The sequence below is a fragment of the Diospyros lotus genome, chromosome 4 (genome assembly GCF_014633365.1).
Source record: "Diospyros lotus cultivar Yz01 chromosome 4, ASM1463336v1, whole genome shotgun sequence".
Taxonomy (NCBI): domain Eukaryota; kingdom Viridiplantae; phylum Streptophyta; class Magnoliopsida; order Ericales; family Ebenaceae; genus Diospyros; species Diospyros lotus.
In genome coordinates this window covers 43,669,393-43,690,951 of record NC_068341.1, presented here as the reverse complement: position 1 = coordinate 43,690,951, position 21,559 = coordinate 43,669,393, and the positions used below count along the sequence as shown (strand labels likewise).

General features: G+C 40.2%; 1 protein-coding gene across 2 annotated transcripts in view; it reads left to right on the top strand.

The window, feature by feature from the left end:
- Positions 1–21,559, top strand: part of LOC127799309 (uncharacterized) — a 45,544-nt gene that overhangs the window by 18,256 nt on the left and 5,729 nt on the right. For both annotated transcript variants that reach the window (XM_052333229.1, XM_052333230.1), the window contains 3 exons: positions 9,731–9,811; positions 16,201–16,265; positions 16,579–16,754. In XM_052333229.1, the coding sequence (XP_052189189.1) occupies positions 9,731–9,811; positions 16,201–16,265; positions 16,579–16,754 (322 nt within the window). The remainder of the gene's footprint in view (positions 1–9,730; positions 9,812–16,200; positions 16,266–16,578; positions 16,755–21,559) is intronic.

Below are 21,559 nucleotides of genomic sequence, written 5' to 3'. Positions count from 1 at the left end.
CCTATCATTAGATAATAGCTGTTAGAATTTTTAAAATGCCAAAAATACCCCCATCTACTATCTTTTCCTCATCTTACTTTCTCTGTCTTCCTTCACTTGGCTCTCTCCTCATCTTCTTTGGCCAATGGCTGTGGTGGCAATGGCGGCAACTTCAACCCCTCTCTCTCTCTCTCTCCTTGGTAATGCCTCACTAGGGGTTATGCAGCGAATCTGCTGCTTATGAACCATTAAAACCCAGTTGGGTTGATGAACAAATGAACTTGGCATTGGTTTCCAACTTTCCACAATTGAACTCTCTCTAGCAATTTTGAGAGTCAGATTGGACTTATTGCCAATTTCCATATCCAAAGAAACAATGAAGCATTGTTGCTTGACACCTCTCTCTCTCTCTCAGCAATTCATCCTAGATGAACCCAGGGACTTGCTGAGGTTCCTCTGAGTTCTTGCTCCAACAAGGGCTGTTGGAGCTTTTTTTTTTGGATACACAAGCAGAAGAAGAAGAACCTGCTACTAGAAAAGTAAAAGAACCTGCAGCTTGTGCAACTGAAACTATGGAAATAGATGCCTGCTTAGTTGTTTGGAACTGGCAAAATTCAGCTAACTCCTCCCCGGCAATAAGCTGAGAAACAGCACCTGACCCTAAAATAACAGGGCGATAAGCTGAGAAACAGCACATGACCCTGAAATAACACCTTGTCTAGCTGAAACTGAGGTAGAAACAGAATCTGCTGTCAGCTGGTCAGTGGTATCCTCCTTTTCCATCATGCTGTGTGTTGCCACTATTTCCGCTTCTCACACTCGCACTCACCAGTCCTCTATACAGTTTTGACAGAATTAAATAGAACAAGAAACTCACACAATCACACCCAATACACCAAGGATTTATCTTGGTTCAGATCTCTTATTAATTAGGAAGGCCCTACGTCCATACTGATGAGGCTTCGGTTATACTATCTTGGAAAAACAAAGAGATAATACAAGCACTGTCCTCACAGCCCTATACACAAGCTGATCTACAGGAGATTAGAAAGCACAACAATTCACTTTTCTCTCACACACAGTGCACAATCTCTCTCAAGATACAGAATGAATTCAGTCATCTAAATGACCCCTCTTGGCCCTCTATTTATAGAACATAGAGGTGGGAGTTATAATAACGGGTAAACCGCCTTATATATAAAGGCCAGTTACCATTACAATCAACCTAACGGCTACTTAACACAAACGACCATTACCTTCCTTCCTTTCTGAATCCTTTCTATCTTCCAAGCCTTAAGACTAATCTTAGGCAAACCTTTTAACGCTGTGGCTGCTTATTTTTGGACTCAGTACCAAATGATTCAACTTGAGAAACCATGAAGACCCCTCAGCTGCTGAATCAGGGCCAGAAAAAGTCTTGAGTGCTACGCAGCAGCCTTGCAAACACTTCTTCCATGTTAGGAATGACAGGTCCACTGAGGATTTGTGTCCTAACACTCCAAATCAGGTCCCAATCCTGACAATGTAAGCATCATGAACAGTTTATCATGTTGGACATGCTGTTCAGCAACATTTTCAGTGATTGGCAGAATGATAATGAAATCTGTCTGATAGATTATTGAAGATAATCCATCTTGGTTCACTGAAAATGGAGAGAATTACAATTGGAAAATTAAGTAAATGAAAAGGAAAATTGACTTTCAAGAGGTCCACTCTCTCCCAATATCTCCACTACTCCAAAAAATTCCCTCTCTATTCTACTATCTTTCCTATTTATATGTTGTTCCAGCTATGCTCCTCTAACCGATTTTGTTGTCCGCACATGCCACTTGCTTTGCTCTACCCATATTGCCCTTTAACCACTTTTGTTGCTTTCTCCCTTCCCCTTGTCACTATTCGGCCTCTATTTATTTCGTCTTTGGTAATGGAATTATATGGGTCTTCTATCAATGCCTCCCCCCATAGAACTCACCTTGTCCTCAAGGTGGAAATCAGGGAATTGTTGTTGGAGCATGTCATAGGGTTCCCAAGTGGCTTCCAAAGGTGGCAGCCCTTTCCACTGAATGAGTACATCCAAGCCTCTTAGGTTCTTACCTGTTCTCGGCCTTGCTCCAATAATTACCTCCGATTCCATTAATATTTCTAGTTCTTCACTAAGCTGGCTAGGTATATCAGTTAGGGCGGTGAGTATACCGTTGGCCTTGCGTAATTGGGACAGATGGAAGATGGGATGAATGTTGCAAGTTGCAGGCAAGGGCAGCTTGTAAGCGACTTGCCCAATCTTCTTCTCCACGGTGAATGGGCCATAAAATTGAGGTGCTAGCTTCTCATGAGGACGTGCAACCAGCGACTTGCGACGATAGGGTCTGATCTTCAAGTAAACCATGTCTCCCACTTCAAACCGAACATCTCGCCTTTTCCCATCTGCCCTTTCCTTCATCTGAGCTTGAGCCCACAGCAATTGAGCCTTTAGTTCGTCCAACATCTAATCCGTTGCAACCAGCTGTTGCTCTACTGCCGATACTGAGGTAGAACCCCTTTCGAACCTCAATAACTCTGGTGGCTCCCGTCCATAAACCACCTGGAAGGGAGTAAGTTTGGAAGCCGTGTGATAAGAAGTGTTATACCACAACTCTGCCCGTGGTAGCCAGTTGAACCAAGCCTTTGGTTTTCTTGACGCAAAGCATCGTAGGTAGGTTTCTAGTGTCTGGTTTAGTACTTTCGTCTGCCCATCCGATTGGGGGTGGTAAGCCATACTTCTGCATAGCTCCATGCCCTGGAGGCAAAATAATTCTTCCCAAAAATGGCTCATGAAGACCTTGTCCTTGTCAGACACAATAGATCGAGGCACCCCGTGTAGGCGTATCACCTCTTTCACAAAAATTGCAGCCACATTGCTAGCAATAAAAGGGTGTTTTGAGTCATATGAAATGTCCATATTTGCTCAATCTATCCACCACAACCAATATCGTGTCCATGTGTGTCCATATTTTCGGATCTAGGCAACCCTTCAATAAAATCCATAGCTATATCTTCCCATACCTAACCCAGAATAGAGAGTGGCTGCAAAAGGCCTCCTGGTGATAAGACTTGGTATTTGTGCTGCTGGCAGATGGCACATTGGTTCACATAGCGATAGATATCCCCCTTCATTCCAACCCAGTACACATTCACTACTATCCTCTTGTATGTCTTCAAGAACCTTGAATGTCCACCCGAACTCCCCCATCGTGCCCCTCTTGGAGCAATATAGGCATCAAAGTCAATCCCTTAGACAAGTATAATTTGCCCTTAAATAAGAGCTGATTATTGGCCCACTGATAGTCAGGCTTGGCTAACGGATCTCGCTGTATTTCTTGGATCAATTTCTACAAATCCACATATGCCTCCACTTCCTTAGACAGCTGTTCAAGTTGAATAACCTTAGGAACTTTTATTGCAAAAAGACCGGTTGAGTGATTGATCCTAGTGAGGGCATCTGCTACCTTGTTCTTCCACCCGGGCCGATATTGGATGTCAAACTAATAGCCCATCAGTTTCAGCAACCATTTTTGGTGTTCGGGACTCACCAATCTTTGCTCCATTAGAAACTTCAAGCTCCTCTGATCGGTGCGTATGATAAACTTTCAGCCCAATAAATAGTGCCTCCATTTTTGGACAGCGAACACAATTTCCATCACCTCTCGCTCATACACCGACATGTTACAGCCGTTAGGATTAAGTGCATGGCTGTAAAAGGCAATGGGGCAATGCTCTTGTATCAAAACAGCCCCTAAACTTGATCTAGACACATCGGTTTCCACCTCAAATTGTTTAGTGAAATCTGGTAATGCCAGCACTGGTAAGGAGGTCATAGCTTACTTCAATTTCTAGAAAGCCTCCTCAGTTATTTCATCCCAATTGAACCCATTCTTTCGTAGTTTTTCCGTGAGAGGCCAAGCCAACTTTTCATAATCTTTCACAAATCGTTTATAGTACCCTGTCAGCCCCAAAAACCCTCGTAATTCCTTTACTGACCCTGGCCTTGGCCATTCAAGCATTGTCTTAACTTTGGACTGGTCAGCAGCCACCCTTTCGTGTGAGATGACATGGCCCAAGTACTCCACTTCCTGTTGTCCAAATTGGCATTTTTTTCTGTTTGCGTAGAGTTGGTTTTCAGCCAACACCTTCAGCACCTCCTTCAAATGCTGCTCATGTGCCCCCAAGTCCTTGCTAAATACCAAAATTTCATAAAAAAATCCAACACGGATCGTCTCAATTGGCCTTTGAAGATCTCATTCTTGAGGGATTGAAATGTTGTCGATGCATTGGTCAACCCGAAGGGCATGACCAGAAACTCGTAATGCCCATTGTGAGTACAAAATGCAGTCTTTGGCACATCTTCTTCCTTAACTCTAATCTGATGGTAATCGGCCTTCAAGTCTAGCTTTGAAAACACCGTGGCCCCATGCAGTTCATCTAACAACTCATCAATCACTGGAATAGGAATTTTATCTGGCACCGTTGCTTTATTCAAGGCTCGGTAATCTACACAAAATCTCCATCCCCTATCCTTTTTAATCAACAAGACAGGGTTGGAAAAGGGACTAATACTAGGTCTAATAATCCCTGTAGGAAGCATCTCTTGTACTAGCCTCTCAATTTCATTTTTTTTAACATGGGGGTAGCAATAGGGCCTTACACTTACCGGGGCAAAACTCGGCTGTAAGTTGATAGCATGATCTCGTGTCCTTCTTGGTGGTAGCCCTTCGGGATTATTAAATACTTCACTAAACTCGGCCAACACCTGCTGGATATCACCCTGTGTGATCGCAATGAACTCCCCACAATTTGTCGAAAGACACCCTAACTCAAGAAGCACACCCTCCCCGCTGTCCTTTAGTGCTTTCATCATGGCCTTAAATGTGACAAGGGTCTTGCTTAAACTTGGATCCCCTTGCAACGTAACCATCATCCCTCTTGCATTGAATCTCATAGTCAGGGACTTCCAATCAACTTGTACCTTGCCCAAGGTTGCCAACCATTTCATTCCTAGGATGACATCTGAGCTGCCCAGCTCCAAGGGAAGAAAGTCCTCGATTATCTCCAAGTTTTGAAGAGAAAGAAGTACCCCCTTATAAATTCTGGTGCCCTGTACAACAATCCCCGTACCCATGATCACTTCGTAGCCTGCTATCTCTGACCTTGGTAGTCTCAGTGTTTGTACTAGCTCAGTTGCAATGAAGTTATGAGTAGCCCCACTGTCTATAAGTACCACGACCTCTTGGCCAACAATCTGCCCTCACACCTTCATGGTTTGGGGTGGGGTAAGCCTCACCACCGAATTCATAGACAATTCTATCACCTCTCCCTTAGCCTCCTGCACCTCCCATTCACCCCCTCCTTCCGTCTCCTCTTCTTCCCCCAGCTCTTCCTTCTCTTCATCATAAATCACCATGACTTGCAACTCCCTGTTTTTGCAACGATGCCCAATAGAATATTTCTCATCACATCTAAAGCACAACCCCTTCTCCCTTTTGGCCTTCAAATCTGCCTCACTAAGTCTCTTGAAAGGCGAATTACTCCCCTTACTGGCAACGGGATTCCGGTGCAGCACAACCGCATTGGTTGTTGCTAACTTTGGCGATGCTGGGGTGGGGCAACCGTGCTCTCCAATCGGTGGTAGTTCAAAAATGGGTTGAAGTAAGTTGTTCCCCTATTCTGACCACTTCCTGAGGAGCCTCCTTTGACAGCCATGATTCTTTCCTCAATTCGTTGGGCCACTTCCATTAGCTAATCCAATCCATTCAGCCTTAGCATTCTCAATTCCGCTCTGATTTCCGGCTTCAACCCATTAATGAATTGGCCCTCCAACAAGGCCTCTGGCATGCCTTTGAGAGGTGAAGCCAATGTCTCGAAGCAAAGGCGATACTCTTTAACTAATCCCCATTGCCTAAGAGCAAGGAATCTCTCCTCCAGGGTCCCCTCATGCGTGGACCCAAATCGACTTCTTAGCATCACTTTCAGTTCTTCCCAACTCCGCACCCGCCTCCGCCTTTGTTCCCATCGAAACCATGCGAACGCTGGCCCATCAAAACAGAGGGCTGCTTATTCCAACTTCTCTAGCTCTATCAACTGGTTGACAATGAAATACCTTTCAGCCTTGAAATCCAACCATCTGGATCCTCTCCCTCGAAGATCAGCATTTCTAGGCGCCTCCCCTTGTAATCGGACCTTCCTGTCCCTTTAACTCCATCATCCCCATCGTCTTTGCCCATTCTCACTTCCGACGTTCCCTCTATGAACGAAGAGGAACCCCACGGCAACTCTGTCCCCTCCCGCTTCCCTTTTCTCCCTTGCTCCTGTTCATCCCATTGCACCATTAGGTGTGCGAACTGATCCATCATCGTGGCCATATTTTTCTCGATTCCACTCACATTCTGCACTTCCAACTTCAGCAAATCTAGCCCATTGTGCAACCCATCTATCCGCCCTTCCAGGTCTCCTACTCAATCACTAAGGTTCACCATGGGGATCGACTTTGCTGCTCTAATACCAAATGATAGATTATTGAAGATAATCTATCTTGGTTCACTGAAAATGGAGAGGATTACAACTGAAAAATTAAGTAAATGAAAAGGAAAATGGACTTTCGAGAGGTCCACACTCTCCCAATATCTCCACTACTACAAAAAATTCCCTCTCTATTCTACTATCTTTCCTATTTATATGTTGTTCCAGCTATGCTCCTCTAACCGATTTTGTTGTCCGCACATGCCACCTGCTTTGCTCTACCCATATTGCCCTTTAACCACTTTTGTTGCTTTCTCCCTTCCCCTTATCACTATTCTGCCCCTGCTTATTCCATCTTTGGTAATGGAATTGTATGGGTCTTCTATCATAGCAGATTGCAGACTACCACAACAAAGAAACAAGCTGCACATCAACTTTATCCCATAATGTCCTATCATTCTCTCACTCAATTTCTTAGTTCAATTATCACTATCCCCCTGGCCTTGAAACCACATTTTAACGTAAGTTGACTAGGGAAAATATTTTTTCCCATTCAGTTTTTCAGTTGTAATCACAGGAGTACCAGATATGCTTAGAGCAACAACAGAAGTATTGGAGATTATCTCTGGACCAGACATGTTGTATAAACCCTAGTTTCAACAAACAACACAAGAAGACAGCACCTGAACACCAGAATACCAGATTGCAGCTTCAGGAACACCAAGACCAGATTGCCAGATCCAGATCAAGAGATTCAATGGATGAAAAAATCCTCAAACCAAGAGGAGACAGATCGCAGCTAGGCCTAGACAAAATTTGATGTTTGATTTTACATCAAATCTGCTCCCATTCTTCAGATTCACCTCTCAATGGTTCTGATACCATGTGAAATGATATACAAAACTGAGAGAAAAGGAAGAGAGGGAAAAGAGAGATTGGAGGGAAAAATTGAATAAATTCTATTGATCTGGGGTTACAAGTACTTATATTAAAATACTGTAACTGCTATGTACAAATTACCTAAGTTTGATACAAGGTACAACTAATATATACAGCACCTGCCCCCATAGGCGCAGCGGTAAAGTACAAGGAAGATAATAGGAGCATCGGAGGTTTGAATCCTTGTGGCGTCTTGGAAGGCATAATTATTGTTGGAAGGTAGCAGTAAGGCTAGAAGTTAAGTCACCCATGTAAAGGTGGGGCTCACGAAAAGGGTAGTTGTTTTCCAAAAGTCCATTCCAGGCCGTGACTGCATCCGGATTTATCCAGAGGGCGAACCAAGGGGAAGGCCGCTTTTCCCAGGATTAGTCGAGCGAAGCTCGAACAGTCAGGTCAACAACAACATATCCAGCCTTTATCCCACTATGTGGGGTCGGCTACATGAATTCTAGACTTCCATGTATTTCTATCTTTTGTCATATCTTTATTGAGATCCATACACTTCATATCAAACTTTAATGTCTCTCTCAAAGTCTTCTTAGATCTGCCTCTACCTCTTTTTTTGATTAATTGTTCCATTTCGTCAACTCTCCTCACATGAGCATCTCTTGGTCTTCTTCTCACATGACCAAACCATCTTAGTCTAGTCTCTCTCATCTTCTCCTCTATTGGCACTACTCCTATCTTATTACGAATAACTTCATTTCTAATTTTATCTTTTCTTGTATGTCCGCACATCTATCTTAACATCCTCATCTCCGCTACACTCGTCTTTTGCTCATGTTGGTATTTGACTGCCCAACATTCTGAGCCGTACAACAAAACTGGTCTTATAGCTGTCCTATAGAATTTTCCTTCAATTTTAATGGGATTTTATCATCACATAACACCCCTGATGCATTTCTCCATTTTAGCCAATCTGCCTTAATTCTATGTGTGACATCCTCGTGAATTTCTCCATCTTTTTTAATCACTGATCCCAAATATCGAAAATAGTCTTTTCTTTGTAAGATTTGGTCTTCCAATTTTATTATAACATCCTCCACTCTTGCATTCTTACTAAATTTACATTCCATATATTCTGTTTTCTTTCTGCTTAATTTAAATCCCTTAAATTCTAAATTGTTTCTCCATAACTCGAACAGTCAGGTCATAAAAAAAAAAAGTACATATATATATATATATATAAAGCATCTAATACAATCAAACTAATATGAATTCTTAACAATTTTCATATAAATATAATATATATAATATTTTCTATATTAAGATATATTTTTAGAAAAATATATATTTAGTTTAGAATTAAATTTTCAATATGTTTTTGTCAAATAATATATATAGTTTGAGAGGGGAGAGGAGAGAACCAGGGTAAAATGCTCAATTTATATTGGCTTTTAGTGGAGGGGTGGTCTCTATCATTTCCAAAATGTTAGGTGTACTTTTCGCATTTACAACAAACCATAAGGGCGATTATTGTAATTTACTCAATTTTAAGTTACGATGACAAGAATCACTAGGCACCCTTGAGTTTTTATGAAAACATGAATGTCTTAACCGCCGCCGCCCCCCCCCCCCCCCCCCCGGCGCCGCCGCTTATCAATTTATGAAAAAGGCACTTTGATAAACCAATAAAATTTGAGCATTCTTTTAGACATTTTTGTCACATTCCTAAGGTTACCTAGGGTTGAGATTGGAATTAGGGGGAAAATCAAAATGAGAGAATTGGAGAGAGATAAATTAGCAGAAAGGGAGGGAGAAATTAAAGAGAACCAAGAGAGGAATAGAGAGCATTAGAGGGGAAAGGATTTCAATATCATTTCACACGTAGCCTTTCATCCTCTTACAAGTAGCCATTTTATAGGCATAAGTAGCTGCTAACTGAATTCCTAACAGCACTCATGTGCTCCTACCAGTTTGCTCCTAGGGTCATGACAATTTCCTCTTATTTTTTTGCTTCCCTTTTCATCTACAATGACAAAAATCACTAGTTTTTAAATTCCTCAGTTTTTTGCTCCATCCTCATTTTCTTCGCATTTTTAGTTGTATATCTTGCTTAGAGAGAATTTAATATTTCAGGGGCAAAATTGTAATTGTAACAAGTTCCTTAACATTCATTTGAGGGAGGGCAAGTTGTATTTCCAAAAGGTTGGGGGTATACACTGTAATTTAGTAAAACCTCAGGGGTCCATTTTATAAGATTTTATCCCCATCATTGGTAACATTAACTTTTTGATTCCATCATTGTCCCAATAGTGAGTTGGTACATTATTCGTTACCCATTTTGTCTATAACTAATTTGTGGTTTTGCACTTTGCAGTGAGTATATGACATGTGTCATGGAGGCCCTTGAACTGGAAGATACAATAAAAAACTATGAATGCCGCAATGAGATTGGATGGTTTGCTTCTAACTGAAATGTTTTTCTTTTCTTTATTTTGTCTTAACCTAATTTTCATTTATCTTACTTAAAATTGCTCATTGCTCATCAATATACTGATCCAGAAATATTCCTTATGGGACCTAGTTGCTGAGGCTGCATTCACATTAGCCCTATAAGTTACCTATCAAATAAAAAATGACTTGACTACAAATTTTTAAACTTTTTATAGCACATTTGCTATAACTGGTGGCATACTGTTTCTGCATGGGACAATTCCATTTTTCTACATAAACAACAACATATCAAGCCATCATCCTACTATGCGGGTCAGCTACAATTCTATTTTGTACATAAATTGAAAAAAAAAAAAAAAAGAAAGAATTGGGATGCTACAATGCTTGATAGATTAGAAATAGATCAAGCTTGGTTATGTGCTGGGAGCTGTTGAAAATAAATTTAATCATTTAATCAAGACAGTTATTTTAAAATGAGTAATCAATGAAGATTTTAACGGTATGTGAATCCTAAATACATCATAGTTGGAATCTTTCTCTAATAACCTGTTCAATCCATGGGCTTAAACTGAAATAAATTTGATTTTTTGTTTGTGTCATGTGGTAGCAACTATGAGGGCGAGATTTGGTAGCAATGGTAAGGTTGCTTCTTTGTGATTGGATTAAGTAGTTCTCAGGCCCTAGGTGCAACAGGAGGGATTGTGTTACGGGACAAGAAGGACAAGATGTAAAAATGCCTCATCGATCCTTCCATTCATTTAGATCTCAGCTTAAATATTAAAGTAAATTCTACAGGTCCAATTACAAAATTGCCATCTAACTAGCAATACAGCGAACATCAACAAAATTACAAAAATGCTAGCAAACTGGCAATACAGCAAACAAAATACAAAGAAAATGAATTGAAAAATACAATCACATATAATACTTCCCCTCAAGATGGACCGTGAACATCAAGCACAGCCATCTTGGCTAACGAAGACTGCAATTGAGAAATTGGTAACGGCTTGGTAAAAAGATCTGTTAGCTGATGAATGGATCGAATAGGTAGCAACTTAAACAGACCTGCCTGCAACTTCTCCCGAACAAAATGACAATCCAATTCAATATGCTTGGTGTGCTCATGGAAAACTAGATTAGAAGTTATATGAATCACAGCCTGATTATCACAAAATAAGAGAGTAGGAGTTATAGTAGAAATCTGGAAATCAGATAAAAGTTGGTGTAACCAAATAATTTCACTAACAGTAGATGCAAGAGCTCGATACTCAGCTTCAGTAGATGATCGAGAGACTGTGGTCTGCTTCTTAGCCTTCCAAGATATCAATGAATCACCAAGAAACACACAAAACCCTATAACAAACCTTCTAGTGTCTAAGCAAGATCCCCAATCTGCATCAGAAAATGCTCGAAGCTGCAGTGAAGGAGTATAAAAAAACAAGCCCTGACCGAGAGAGGCCTTAAGATATTGTAGCAAATGATGGGCTGCATCAAGGTGAGGCTTCCTAGGCTTAGAGACATATTGACTAAGCTTATGAACAGCAAAGGTGATATTTGGTCGAGAAATGGTTAAGTAAAGAAGCCTCCCAATAAGCCTCCTATAAGCAGACACATCTTCAAGTAAATCACCTTTATCAGAACTCAACCTTACATTTGGAACCATTGGAACATCAACAGGTTTACTAGATAAGAAACTTGTGTTTTCAAGAAGCTATAGGGTATAGTGCCTTTGTGAGAAGAAAATACCCTCAGAAGACTATGCAATCTCAAGACCAAGGAAATATCTCAAACGGCCAAGATCCTTAAGCTTGAATCGACTACGAAAAAAGGACTTAAGATAGGCTATGGCTACAACATTTGAACCCGTGATGATTATATCATCAACATAGACAAGTAAAGCCACAAAGGAAGAACCAACACCTTTTGTGAACAAAGAATAGTCAGACTTGGATTGATTGAAACCATACTCAACAATAACAGAAGAGAATTTAGAAAACCATTGTCTAGAAACCTGTTTGAGCCCATAAATGGACTTGTGAAGCCTGCACACCAAACACTCCCCCTTAGGTGGAGCACCAATCTTAGGGGTATAACCAAGAGGAAGATCCATATATACTTCCTCAAAAAGATCCCCATTGAGGAATGCATTATTAACATCTAGTTGAATAAGAGGCCATTTATGAACAGCTAAAGCCAACAATACCTTGACAATGACCAACTTGGCAACAGGGGAAAATGTATCAAAAAAATCTAACCCCTCTTGTTGTGTATATCCCTTTGCCACTAGATGAGCTTTATACCTCTCGATAGAGCCATATGATTTATACTTAATCTTATATACCCATTTGCAGCCAATAGCATGCTTATCATGAGGTAATGGATGGAGTAATTGTCCAAATATGATTCATATGCATAGCTTCCAACTCTATTGTCGTAGCATCCCTCCAGTGCTTATAGTGCACTGTTATTTGATAAAACTGAGGCTCAAGATTAGAAGAAATGTTAAGAAGTAAATGTTTATGAGAAGAAGACAAATTTGAGTAAGAAATAAAGTGGTTAAGAAGATACAAAAATTTGCTAGAGGATAGAGGACTCCGCAATAATAGATTGCAATGGAAATCTTGGAGATAAGGAGGTCTTGAGACCCTAGTAGATTTGTGAGGAGGAATAGGAGGACAAGGAGAGCTTGAGATGGAACCATCAACATCAGGAGTGTTAATCTCAACTAGGAAAGAATCAGCATGATAAGAGGTGATAGTAGGGTCAATAACAGGTTGATGTTGAGGCTAAGGAATAACCAAATCAGGAAAAGGATCCACCATATCATGAGAAGAGTCAATGTTATGAAAAGGAAAAACATTCTCATGAAAGACAACATCCCGAAAAACAAAAAATGTTTAGTAGTGATATTATACAGCCTATAGCCTTTCATGCCAGGAGAATATCCAAGAAAAATACAAGCAACAGCTTTAGGAGAGAATTTGGTTCTATGAGATAATAATGTAGAGGCATAGCAAAGACAACCAAACACTCTAAAGCAACTATAATCCACAGGTAATTGATAAAGAAGTTGATAAGGAGACGGCTGATTCAATACTGGTGTAGGAGTATGATTGATTAAGAAATGGCAGTGAGGATGCACTCACCCCAAAATTGAATAGGAACTCTAGATTGAAACAACAGTGCCCTAACAACACTAAGGAGGTGTTGATGCTTATGTTCCACTATAGAGTTTTGTTCAGGTCTCTCAACACAAGAAAACTGATGTAAGACTCCCTTAGAGGAAAAATAATGTTGAAATTTCAACTCAAGTGCATTGTCAGATCTAAACTTCTTCACCTTAACACTAAAATGAGTTTCCACCATATTAAAGAACTTGGGAAATATGTCTCTAGCTTCAAATTTGTATCTCATTAAAAATACTCAAGTGAATCGTGTGTAATCATCAACCAAAGTCAAGAAATATCTATGACCAGCATGTGTGGGAATATGATATGGACCCCAAGTGTCACAATGAATAAGATCAAAAGCATGCTGAGATAAGTGATTATGAGAAATAAAAGACATCCTCCTTTGTTTAACTAAAGGACATTGAACAATGAGAATCAACGCCATCATTTCCAAACAACAACAAATGTTTTAATTTGTCCAATCTGTCAAAAGAAAGATGTCCAAGTCTATTGTGCCAAGTATTTCTACTTACAACATGTGCCATAGTGACATCATTAAAAGAGTTTGTCAAAGATTTAGCATCAAGCACATAAAGGCTTTCATGAAGCCTACCCATGCCAATCATCTTCGAAAATTGTACATCCTGAACAATACATGAACGAGAAGAAAAACTGAGGCTCATAGCATTCCTTCTTACTAGAGCACTCACTAAAAGTAAATTGAACTTGAATTGTGGCACATATAACACATTTTCTAGCACCAAATGTTGACTAATCCTCACATCCCTTATAAATTGCACAGATATCTGAGAGTGATCAGGTAAAGTAACATATGTGTCACTAATAGGCCTTAAGCAATGAAAAGCTGTCTTGCTAAAGCACACATGACTAGTAGCTCCTGAGTCTATTATCCAATACCTAGGGTTATTTAGCATTGGACTGACTGATATAGAAAAGAAAAACAACTACTTGATGCTTGCTCTTGTGGAGCATCAAGTTCTGTCTTCATCTTTGATACACCAAAAGAACTCAACATACTCAGAAAGTGTTGATACTGAGTAGAATTCAGTGTTTGTACAAAGTCTCCAACCTAACTGCTAGAACAATTTTCAGCATCCCGGCGCACTATAGCAACATTTACTTGATTAGAAGCATTACCAGTATTGTTTTGATTAGGAAACCTATGTTTCACCTTATATCCCGAAGGATAACCATGCAATTTTTAGCACTTCTCTATGGTATGACCATGATATCCACAATGCGTGCATATCGCTCTCTCCTTTTGAGATTTATTATGACTAGATTTGTTCAACTCATACTTGACATTAAAAGAAACAAAATCAGTCACACATCCTACCACGCTTCTCTAGTTCTCTTCTTGTGATATTAAGCAAACACTTTGTTAATTGGGGGAAGAGGATCCATTAATAACAGTTGAGCTCTTACTTGAGAAAAAGACTCATTCAAGCCCATCAAATAAGACATAGCATACTCCATCTGGTAGTGATCTGCCAAAGCCCTAACACCACCACAAGAACAGTTTGCACAACTACAAGTAGGCCTAAAATTACCAAGTTCATCCCATATTGTCTTTATCTTTGTAAAATAAGCACTTACAGACATGGAACCCTGAGATAGATTCACTAATTCACGCCTCAATTGAAAAATTCTTGGCTCGTTGCTTTGTTGATATTGCTCCTTGAGATCAATCCAAATGTCTCGAGCAAATTCAAAGTAAATCACACTAGCCGAGATCTCCTTCGAAGCAGACTTAAGGATCCACGAGATAACCATATTATTATTTCTAACCCAAGCATTGAGTAAAGAAGCATCACCTAGTGTAGGACATGGAATGGTACCGTCTATGAACCCTAACTTGTTTTTCACCAATAGGGCAATTACCATTGCACGACTCCATGAGGCATAGTTATCCCCTGTCAAAGGTTGAGAAACCAAAAGAAGGCTTGGACTATCTAAATGATGTAAGAAAAATGGACTCGAACCATCATCAATGGCAAAATTAAGCCTCGACAAGGAAGAAGATAAATCTGGATTTTCCATCGCCATACAACGAACAAACAATTTATGCAAAAGATATGAAAGTAATCGATCTCCAAACAAAGGAGATTTGTAAGTGATCAGAAAGGAATTGAAAATCTCTGAACAAAAGAGATTTGTACCAATTACCAGTCATCGGAGAAGAAGAACACAGTGCTAAAATCAACGAAAACGATAAATGAATCAAGTGGAAGGAATACCTAGGGCACAATGTCAAAGATTGACAGAGAAGACGACGTCGAAGATCGAAGAACCCTAGGATTTTGGAAATAGCTCTGATACCATGTTACAAGATAAGAAGGACAAGAAGATGTAAAATGCCTCATCGATCCTTCCATTCATTTAGATCTCAGCTTAAATAGTAAAGCAAATTCAACAGGTCCAATTACAAAAATGCCATCTAACTAGCAATACATGTTGTTGGGCAAAAGGATTTTTGACATAGTAGATGAGTTAATGTTCTTAGTGTCTGGTGGGATAAAAGTAGTTGAAGACAGGTTTGCCTGGATTCTCGGATGGATACAGGCTGCAAGGAGATAATGATAGGGTTAACTTTTGGGAAGACTAGTCTTCGTTGAAGGCCTGATGGAGGTGGTCCTGTGCATTGGAGGTAATTTCAATGTTATAAAACTTCCTAATGGAAGATATTGTGGTGGCTTAGTAGAAACATAGTGGGCTTTCTGATTTTATTGTGTTGGAAGAGTTGATGGATTTGCAGCATTTGCCTGTGGAGGATGGCATGTTCACATGGTTTACTTAAGGGGATAGTAGTATTTCCTTGATAGTTTACATAAGGGGAGGAGCACTTTGTTGATGTTAGATAGTCTTGCTTTCCTAGAGTTGTGTAACATTTATGCCAAAATGTTTGATTGGGATTGAGACTCTTACCCCTCAAGCTTGGATGCTTATATATTTATTCATAGGAAGAATCTCAGATAGCCCGCTGTCATGGTTATGTTGGTAGCCTTCTTGTATGCATTTCTTTTTGAGCTTTATATTGTCTGTCTAATAATTTGAAGGCTATGCTTAGATACCATGAAACATTTCCTGGTTCATGCACCATGTTGACCCTGAATTTTCCTTGATTGAATCTCTATTCTGCTTTATTGTTTAATTCTTTTCATGTTTACACTTTATTATAAATATCTAGATTCTATAATCGCAGGAAATTCATTTCAAGTCTCAGACCAGGTCGAACTGGTAAATTGGGGCCTTTTCTTGATACATTGGGTAATTATCATAACCAATAGCTCATTTTTTTATTACTATTTGTTATATTTATGCATTATTTTCTTGACAAGTTCCTTTTCTGATTTATTAGTTGTTATTAATTCGTAAGAGTTTTTTGCTCATTTCATGGGGAACCAATATTGCTTTAATCTTTTCTGAAAAAAAATATTAGTGCTGAAATGATGCTTCATGTGAGCTGTATTGGCTTTCCTTTTTATCCTTTTCATGTATGCATTCTTCGTATCATCTCCATATGTTTATCAGCAGTATTAGCAGAAATATGTACATTTCAACAATTTGGTGCGGTTTGCAGAATTAATCTGGCGATGCATCCTTAGTAAGCAACTTGGAAAGCTACTGGCTACCATTCTTGGTTGCATGTCAGCTGCGATCCTTCTAGCAGAGGCGACACTACTTCCTACTGGAGTTGATTTATCGCTTTTCTCAATTCTCATAAAATCTGTAAGGAAGAAAGAGGTGCTTGTGCAGGTATATTCTGGAAATCTTCAACTATTTCTTTCAATAATGTCAATGTAATGATTCTGATGAAGATAGTTCCTTCAACTTTCAGGTTTTGCCAATTATGTATAATGCCAAGTTGTCATATTTGGATATGAAAGTTTCAGTTTGCTTAGGCACTTGGATGAATTCATCCTTGTGCTATGTTGGGCTGTATTCATCTTTCATTTGGGAGTGTGCCATGGATTGGGCACTTGCCATCCAACCTAAAGCCTGTGTTGTTAGGTGTTGTTTTTTAATCCTTTTTCTCTAATCCAATATGGGTTTGTGACACTTTATGACCGAACTCTGATTGCCTTTGGAGTGGCCCGAGTGGGTAATATGCTTTGCCTATTCCCCCTTGGAGCACTTAGCTTAGAATCAAATCAAGAATAAAGCCACTCTAATACCACTTTGTCTTGGACCAGGTGCTTGCCATCCAACCCAAAGGCTTAAATTGTGAAGTGATGCTGTCTACCCTCTTTATATAACCCAAGATCTCCCATTTCATATGCAATGTTCATGCTGCATGGTATAACAGTCGTTTCGATAGTTGATACTCAAATAATTTCTTCTATTGAAAAGATTATTTCCCCTACCCATTGAACTACACTATTTTATGTTGACATAGGATATAATGGCCTTAGACAAGATAATACCATACCATAGGTGAGTCATAGAGATGATTTGAGAGCTAGAATTATGTAGTTGACTCATCGCTTGTGATGATGACAGAAAAACTTGTGATGCAAAAGATGTCATCACTACTAAAATGATATGCCATTTTTTGAGAGGGAAAAGGGTGTTTCTTGGGTTTTGTTATATGATGACAACAACATATCTAGTCTTTATAACATTATCCTGAGTTTTGTTATATGTTTCAAAAAAATAAAACTGAATGATAGAAATATATAAAAAGAAAGAGAAACAAATCAAGTCTTTTTGTCTTGTCTCAATGAACGACTGAGGTTCCAAGGAAGATAGATTGCAGAAAATTGGCGAAGAGAAGAAAATTAGGAGGGCAGAGAAGAAACCTGGGGAAGAAGAATAAGAAGAGGGAAGGAGAAAATTTAAGAGAGGAAATCTCAACTGTATTCCAAATCAATCACCTCTCTGGTTACGTTTCTAATGCTTATCTACTAGCCTGTGTTTAACTAAAAATAATCACCTCTGATAGTGAAAAATTGGGTACTTCTCTAGTTGTGGCCCTCTGGCCAGCTTTGGCAACCACCTTTCACAACTTCCCCAACTGACAACCACCCTCTCACTTCTCCCCAATTCCAGCAACTCTGCTCTTCTTCTCCAGCATTGGTAACTTGTTCTCTCCTTTTGTACCAGCTAACTTCCTGGATCAATTTTCCTCGGTGATGCATTTGTTGTCCTTTATTGCATGGTACAAAACTATCTTGGTGGTCGTACCATTTTATCTCCTGTTGATCTAACTTCAACAGTAACCCATGTGATTTTAATTGAATAAATATGGTAATTTTCTCTTTGGATTGTTACAAAATTGGATTAACAATAAACCACAATCAAACCAATCAACCACATTGTCATGAACTAGGGTTCATGACGGACTGAAATGGACAATCGGAAGAATCCAATTGAATGAAGGTTAAGGGCAGAATGTATTAGAGGGAAAATTGAAGAAGAATGGGGGAGAAATTAGAGAGAAAATGAGGGAGAGTAGAATAGAGAAATGAGAGGAAGATTATAGAGAAACTTAGAGAGAAAACAGAATATTCATTTATCATTCAAAACATCTCCTCTCCTCTTACAATGGGGCCTTTATATAGGCATAGTAGCTAGTTAACTAATTTCTAACAACCTCCTAACAGCACCCATGTGCTTCTAACAACTTGTAAAAAAATATCCTAACAACCCACTTCAATCCTATTACCATAATACCCTTCTATTATTCCTTGGGTTATGACAATTCCCTCCTCCTTGAAAGAGTTCTTGTCCCCAAGAACTTACAACAATTTAGCCATTGCTCCTCAACCAATACCAACTCTCTCTAGTTTGGTTGTTCTTTCTTTTATCATTCCTTTTCTAGGCCACTTCTTCTTTATTCTTGGATACTCTTCAGCTGTCAATGTGTTCACATCAAATGCCTTCAATGAATTTAGCCGCTCCTTGTCGCAAGTAGCAGCTGAAATCTGCAACCCTACAGCCTTCAAATGTCGATCGTTCCGAAACTCTAACTGACCAGCTACCACATATGTTCCCCTCTTCTTATCATCTCCAAAATTGGCAGCAATATGGTGGCATTGTTTAGGATCACCAAGTCTTCCTTCTGCTGGGGTTGTCTCCCTCTTATCGTTTGATAAAAATCCCTCCACGTTATCTAGTCCTTCAGCCTTCCATTGTTGTTGCTCCTTAACCTCAAAATTTACAGCAACATTGTGGCACATTTTAGGATCAACTCTACACACCTTCACAACATTGGAAGACATTTCAGCTACAAGTAGGCCATCTTCATAGCAGTTCGGCTTCTGGTTCCGCCTTTCCTTCACTTCTGATTCACGCTCCAACTCTTCCATAAAATGATCAATGCTCTTTGCTTCCTTGTTTGCTTTTTCTTTCAGCTTCTCCTCCTGCTACTCCATTCCAAGGAATTCCTCCTTGTTAAAACTTCCATGATAATCATCAAAATATTCCACCGGAAAGTTATACTGATACTTCTTAATAAGTATCATCGCAAATTCTTGCAGCTTCTCGCGGAACATTCGACCGAATTCCTTGCACTCTTCATGAATCCCATTGCTTATTCCTTTGTCCTTGTTGCTGCCAATTGAAAATGCAGCCTCCTTTGGCTGCCATTGAGGCTCCATTCTAGCTGAAAATGAAACTTTCTCCTGGTGCAATTGAGACTCCATTGGACTCCTTCGTGCGCCACTTCCCAAGGCTTCACGAGCAAGACATTCCATTGAAAATGCAGCATCCTTTGGCAGCAATCGAGGCCCCATTTGTGTCACATGTACGCTGCTTCCCATGGTCGACATCTCACGGACATGACACTTGGAAGACCAAAGGATAGGATTGTATACATACTGTTCTTCACTGATTTGCTGCTATTAGTCATTGAACTTCTAATCGCTGAAATTGATTGCCCTTGCCTTCAACTCAGATCTGTGTAATTGTCGAAGCTCACTAGAATCTGCTTTGCACTTCCAAGTTCGGTCTCAGCTATCAGCCCAAGCTCAATCAATTCACCGGAGTTGCTGAAAACACGGTCGGACCAGCCAGGCCAAGTCGCCTTCAAGCCTTCTCAACCTGGACCTTAACTATGGAAACTGATTTCCCTGCCTTCAACTCAAATCAAAATTGCAGCCAAAGAACAGCTACTGCCCAATCACTGTCCAGGGCTCCCTACACAATTTGCAATCGTTTTTTATTCAAAAATCACCACAACTTATTTGCTAGTTCAACAGCTACATCCACTTCCGAGTCCAACCCACTGCATCGCAACAACCCCCAGTCGCTTCACCAACACAAGTCGGAAGGCAACCAAAACCGTAGCACACGGTACCTTCTGATCGAAGCGGCGACACCCCAAAACTCCGGTTGGAATTTCTCGATCAAACCCGCAATACCCAGCCACGCCTACAGGAAGCTTATCAGTCTGGTCGCAACTCTTTGGGTCATCCGCTTCACCTCCGACGAACTCATGCTCGCCTCAACAGTCGCACTTCAGTGGTCGTAGACCACCCTCCCTTCGTTGTCTTCCAACCGAACCAAGAATCACCTCCAAGGATCAGATCTATGATCGTCCAAAATCACTATCGAGGACCACCGTCAACCCAAAGATCCCCGTCAACCCTCTGTTGCCTCTCGAGGTCGAGGATCACCGACTCAGCGACCCAGACCCAGTTGCTCCAGAATCACTGTCAAAATTGCCTAGGTCAATTTCGCCTTCACCCGCCTTCCTCAATCGGTCTCCTCCTCCACTCAATCAATCGATGCTTTCGATCGGGTTGGGTGTTCAATTCGTTCACCTGGAATTCTGTCTTAGGCTGATGACCGCCTAAGTTCCAACCGATTGCTAGGAATCACTACACCTAACCGCTATCAACTATCGTTTGAAATTCGCTTTACTGTGGATCAGCAACAAGGTTTGCACCCAAGTCGATTAACGTGTTCAGTGTGGCAGAACCGATTGAAGAAGGTGCAGAGCTTGATCGATCAAGGAAGGCGATTGTGATGCAACCAGCAGAATTCTCCGAAATTGAGAATGATGGCTGCAGTTTCTCCGAAATCCACCTACAACAGCTCCAAGGATGGGAAGGCCTTGCTCGTCTGTAAGTTCCAATCAACTGGAATCAAATCCACAGCCAAGGATTGACTTCTCTGATACCAATTTGTCATGAACTAGGGTTCATGACAGACTGAAATGGACAATCGGAAGAATCCGATTGAATGAAGGTTAAGGGTAGAATGTATTAGAGGGAAAATTGAAGAAGAATGGGGGAGAAATTAGAAAGAAAATGAGGGAGAGCAGAATAGAGAAATGAGAGGAAGATTGTAGAGAAACTTAGAGAGAAAATAGAATATTCATTTATCATTCAAAACATCTCCTCTCCTCTTACAATGGGGCCTTTATATAGGCATAGTAGCTAGTTAACTAATTTCTAACAACCTCCTAACAGCACCCATGTGCTTCTAACAACTTGTAAAAAATATCCTAACAACCCACTACAATCCTATTACCATAATACTCTTCTATTATTCCTTGGGTCATGACACACACATAAATATAGAATTTTACGTGAAAAACTCAAATCATGAAAAACTAC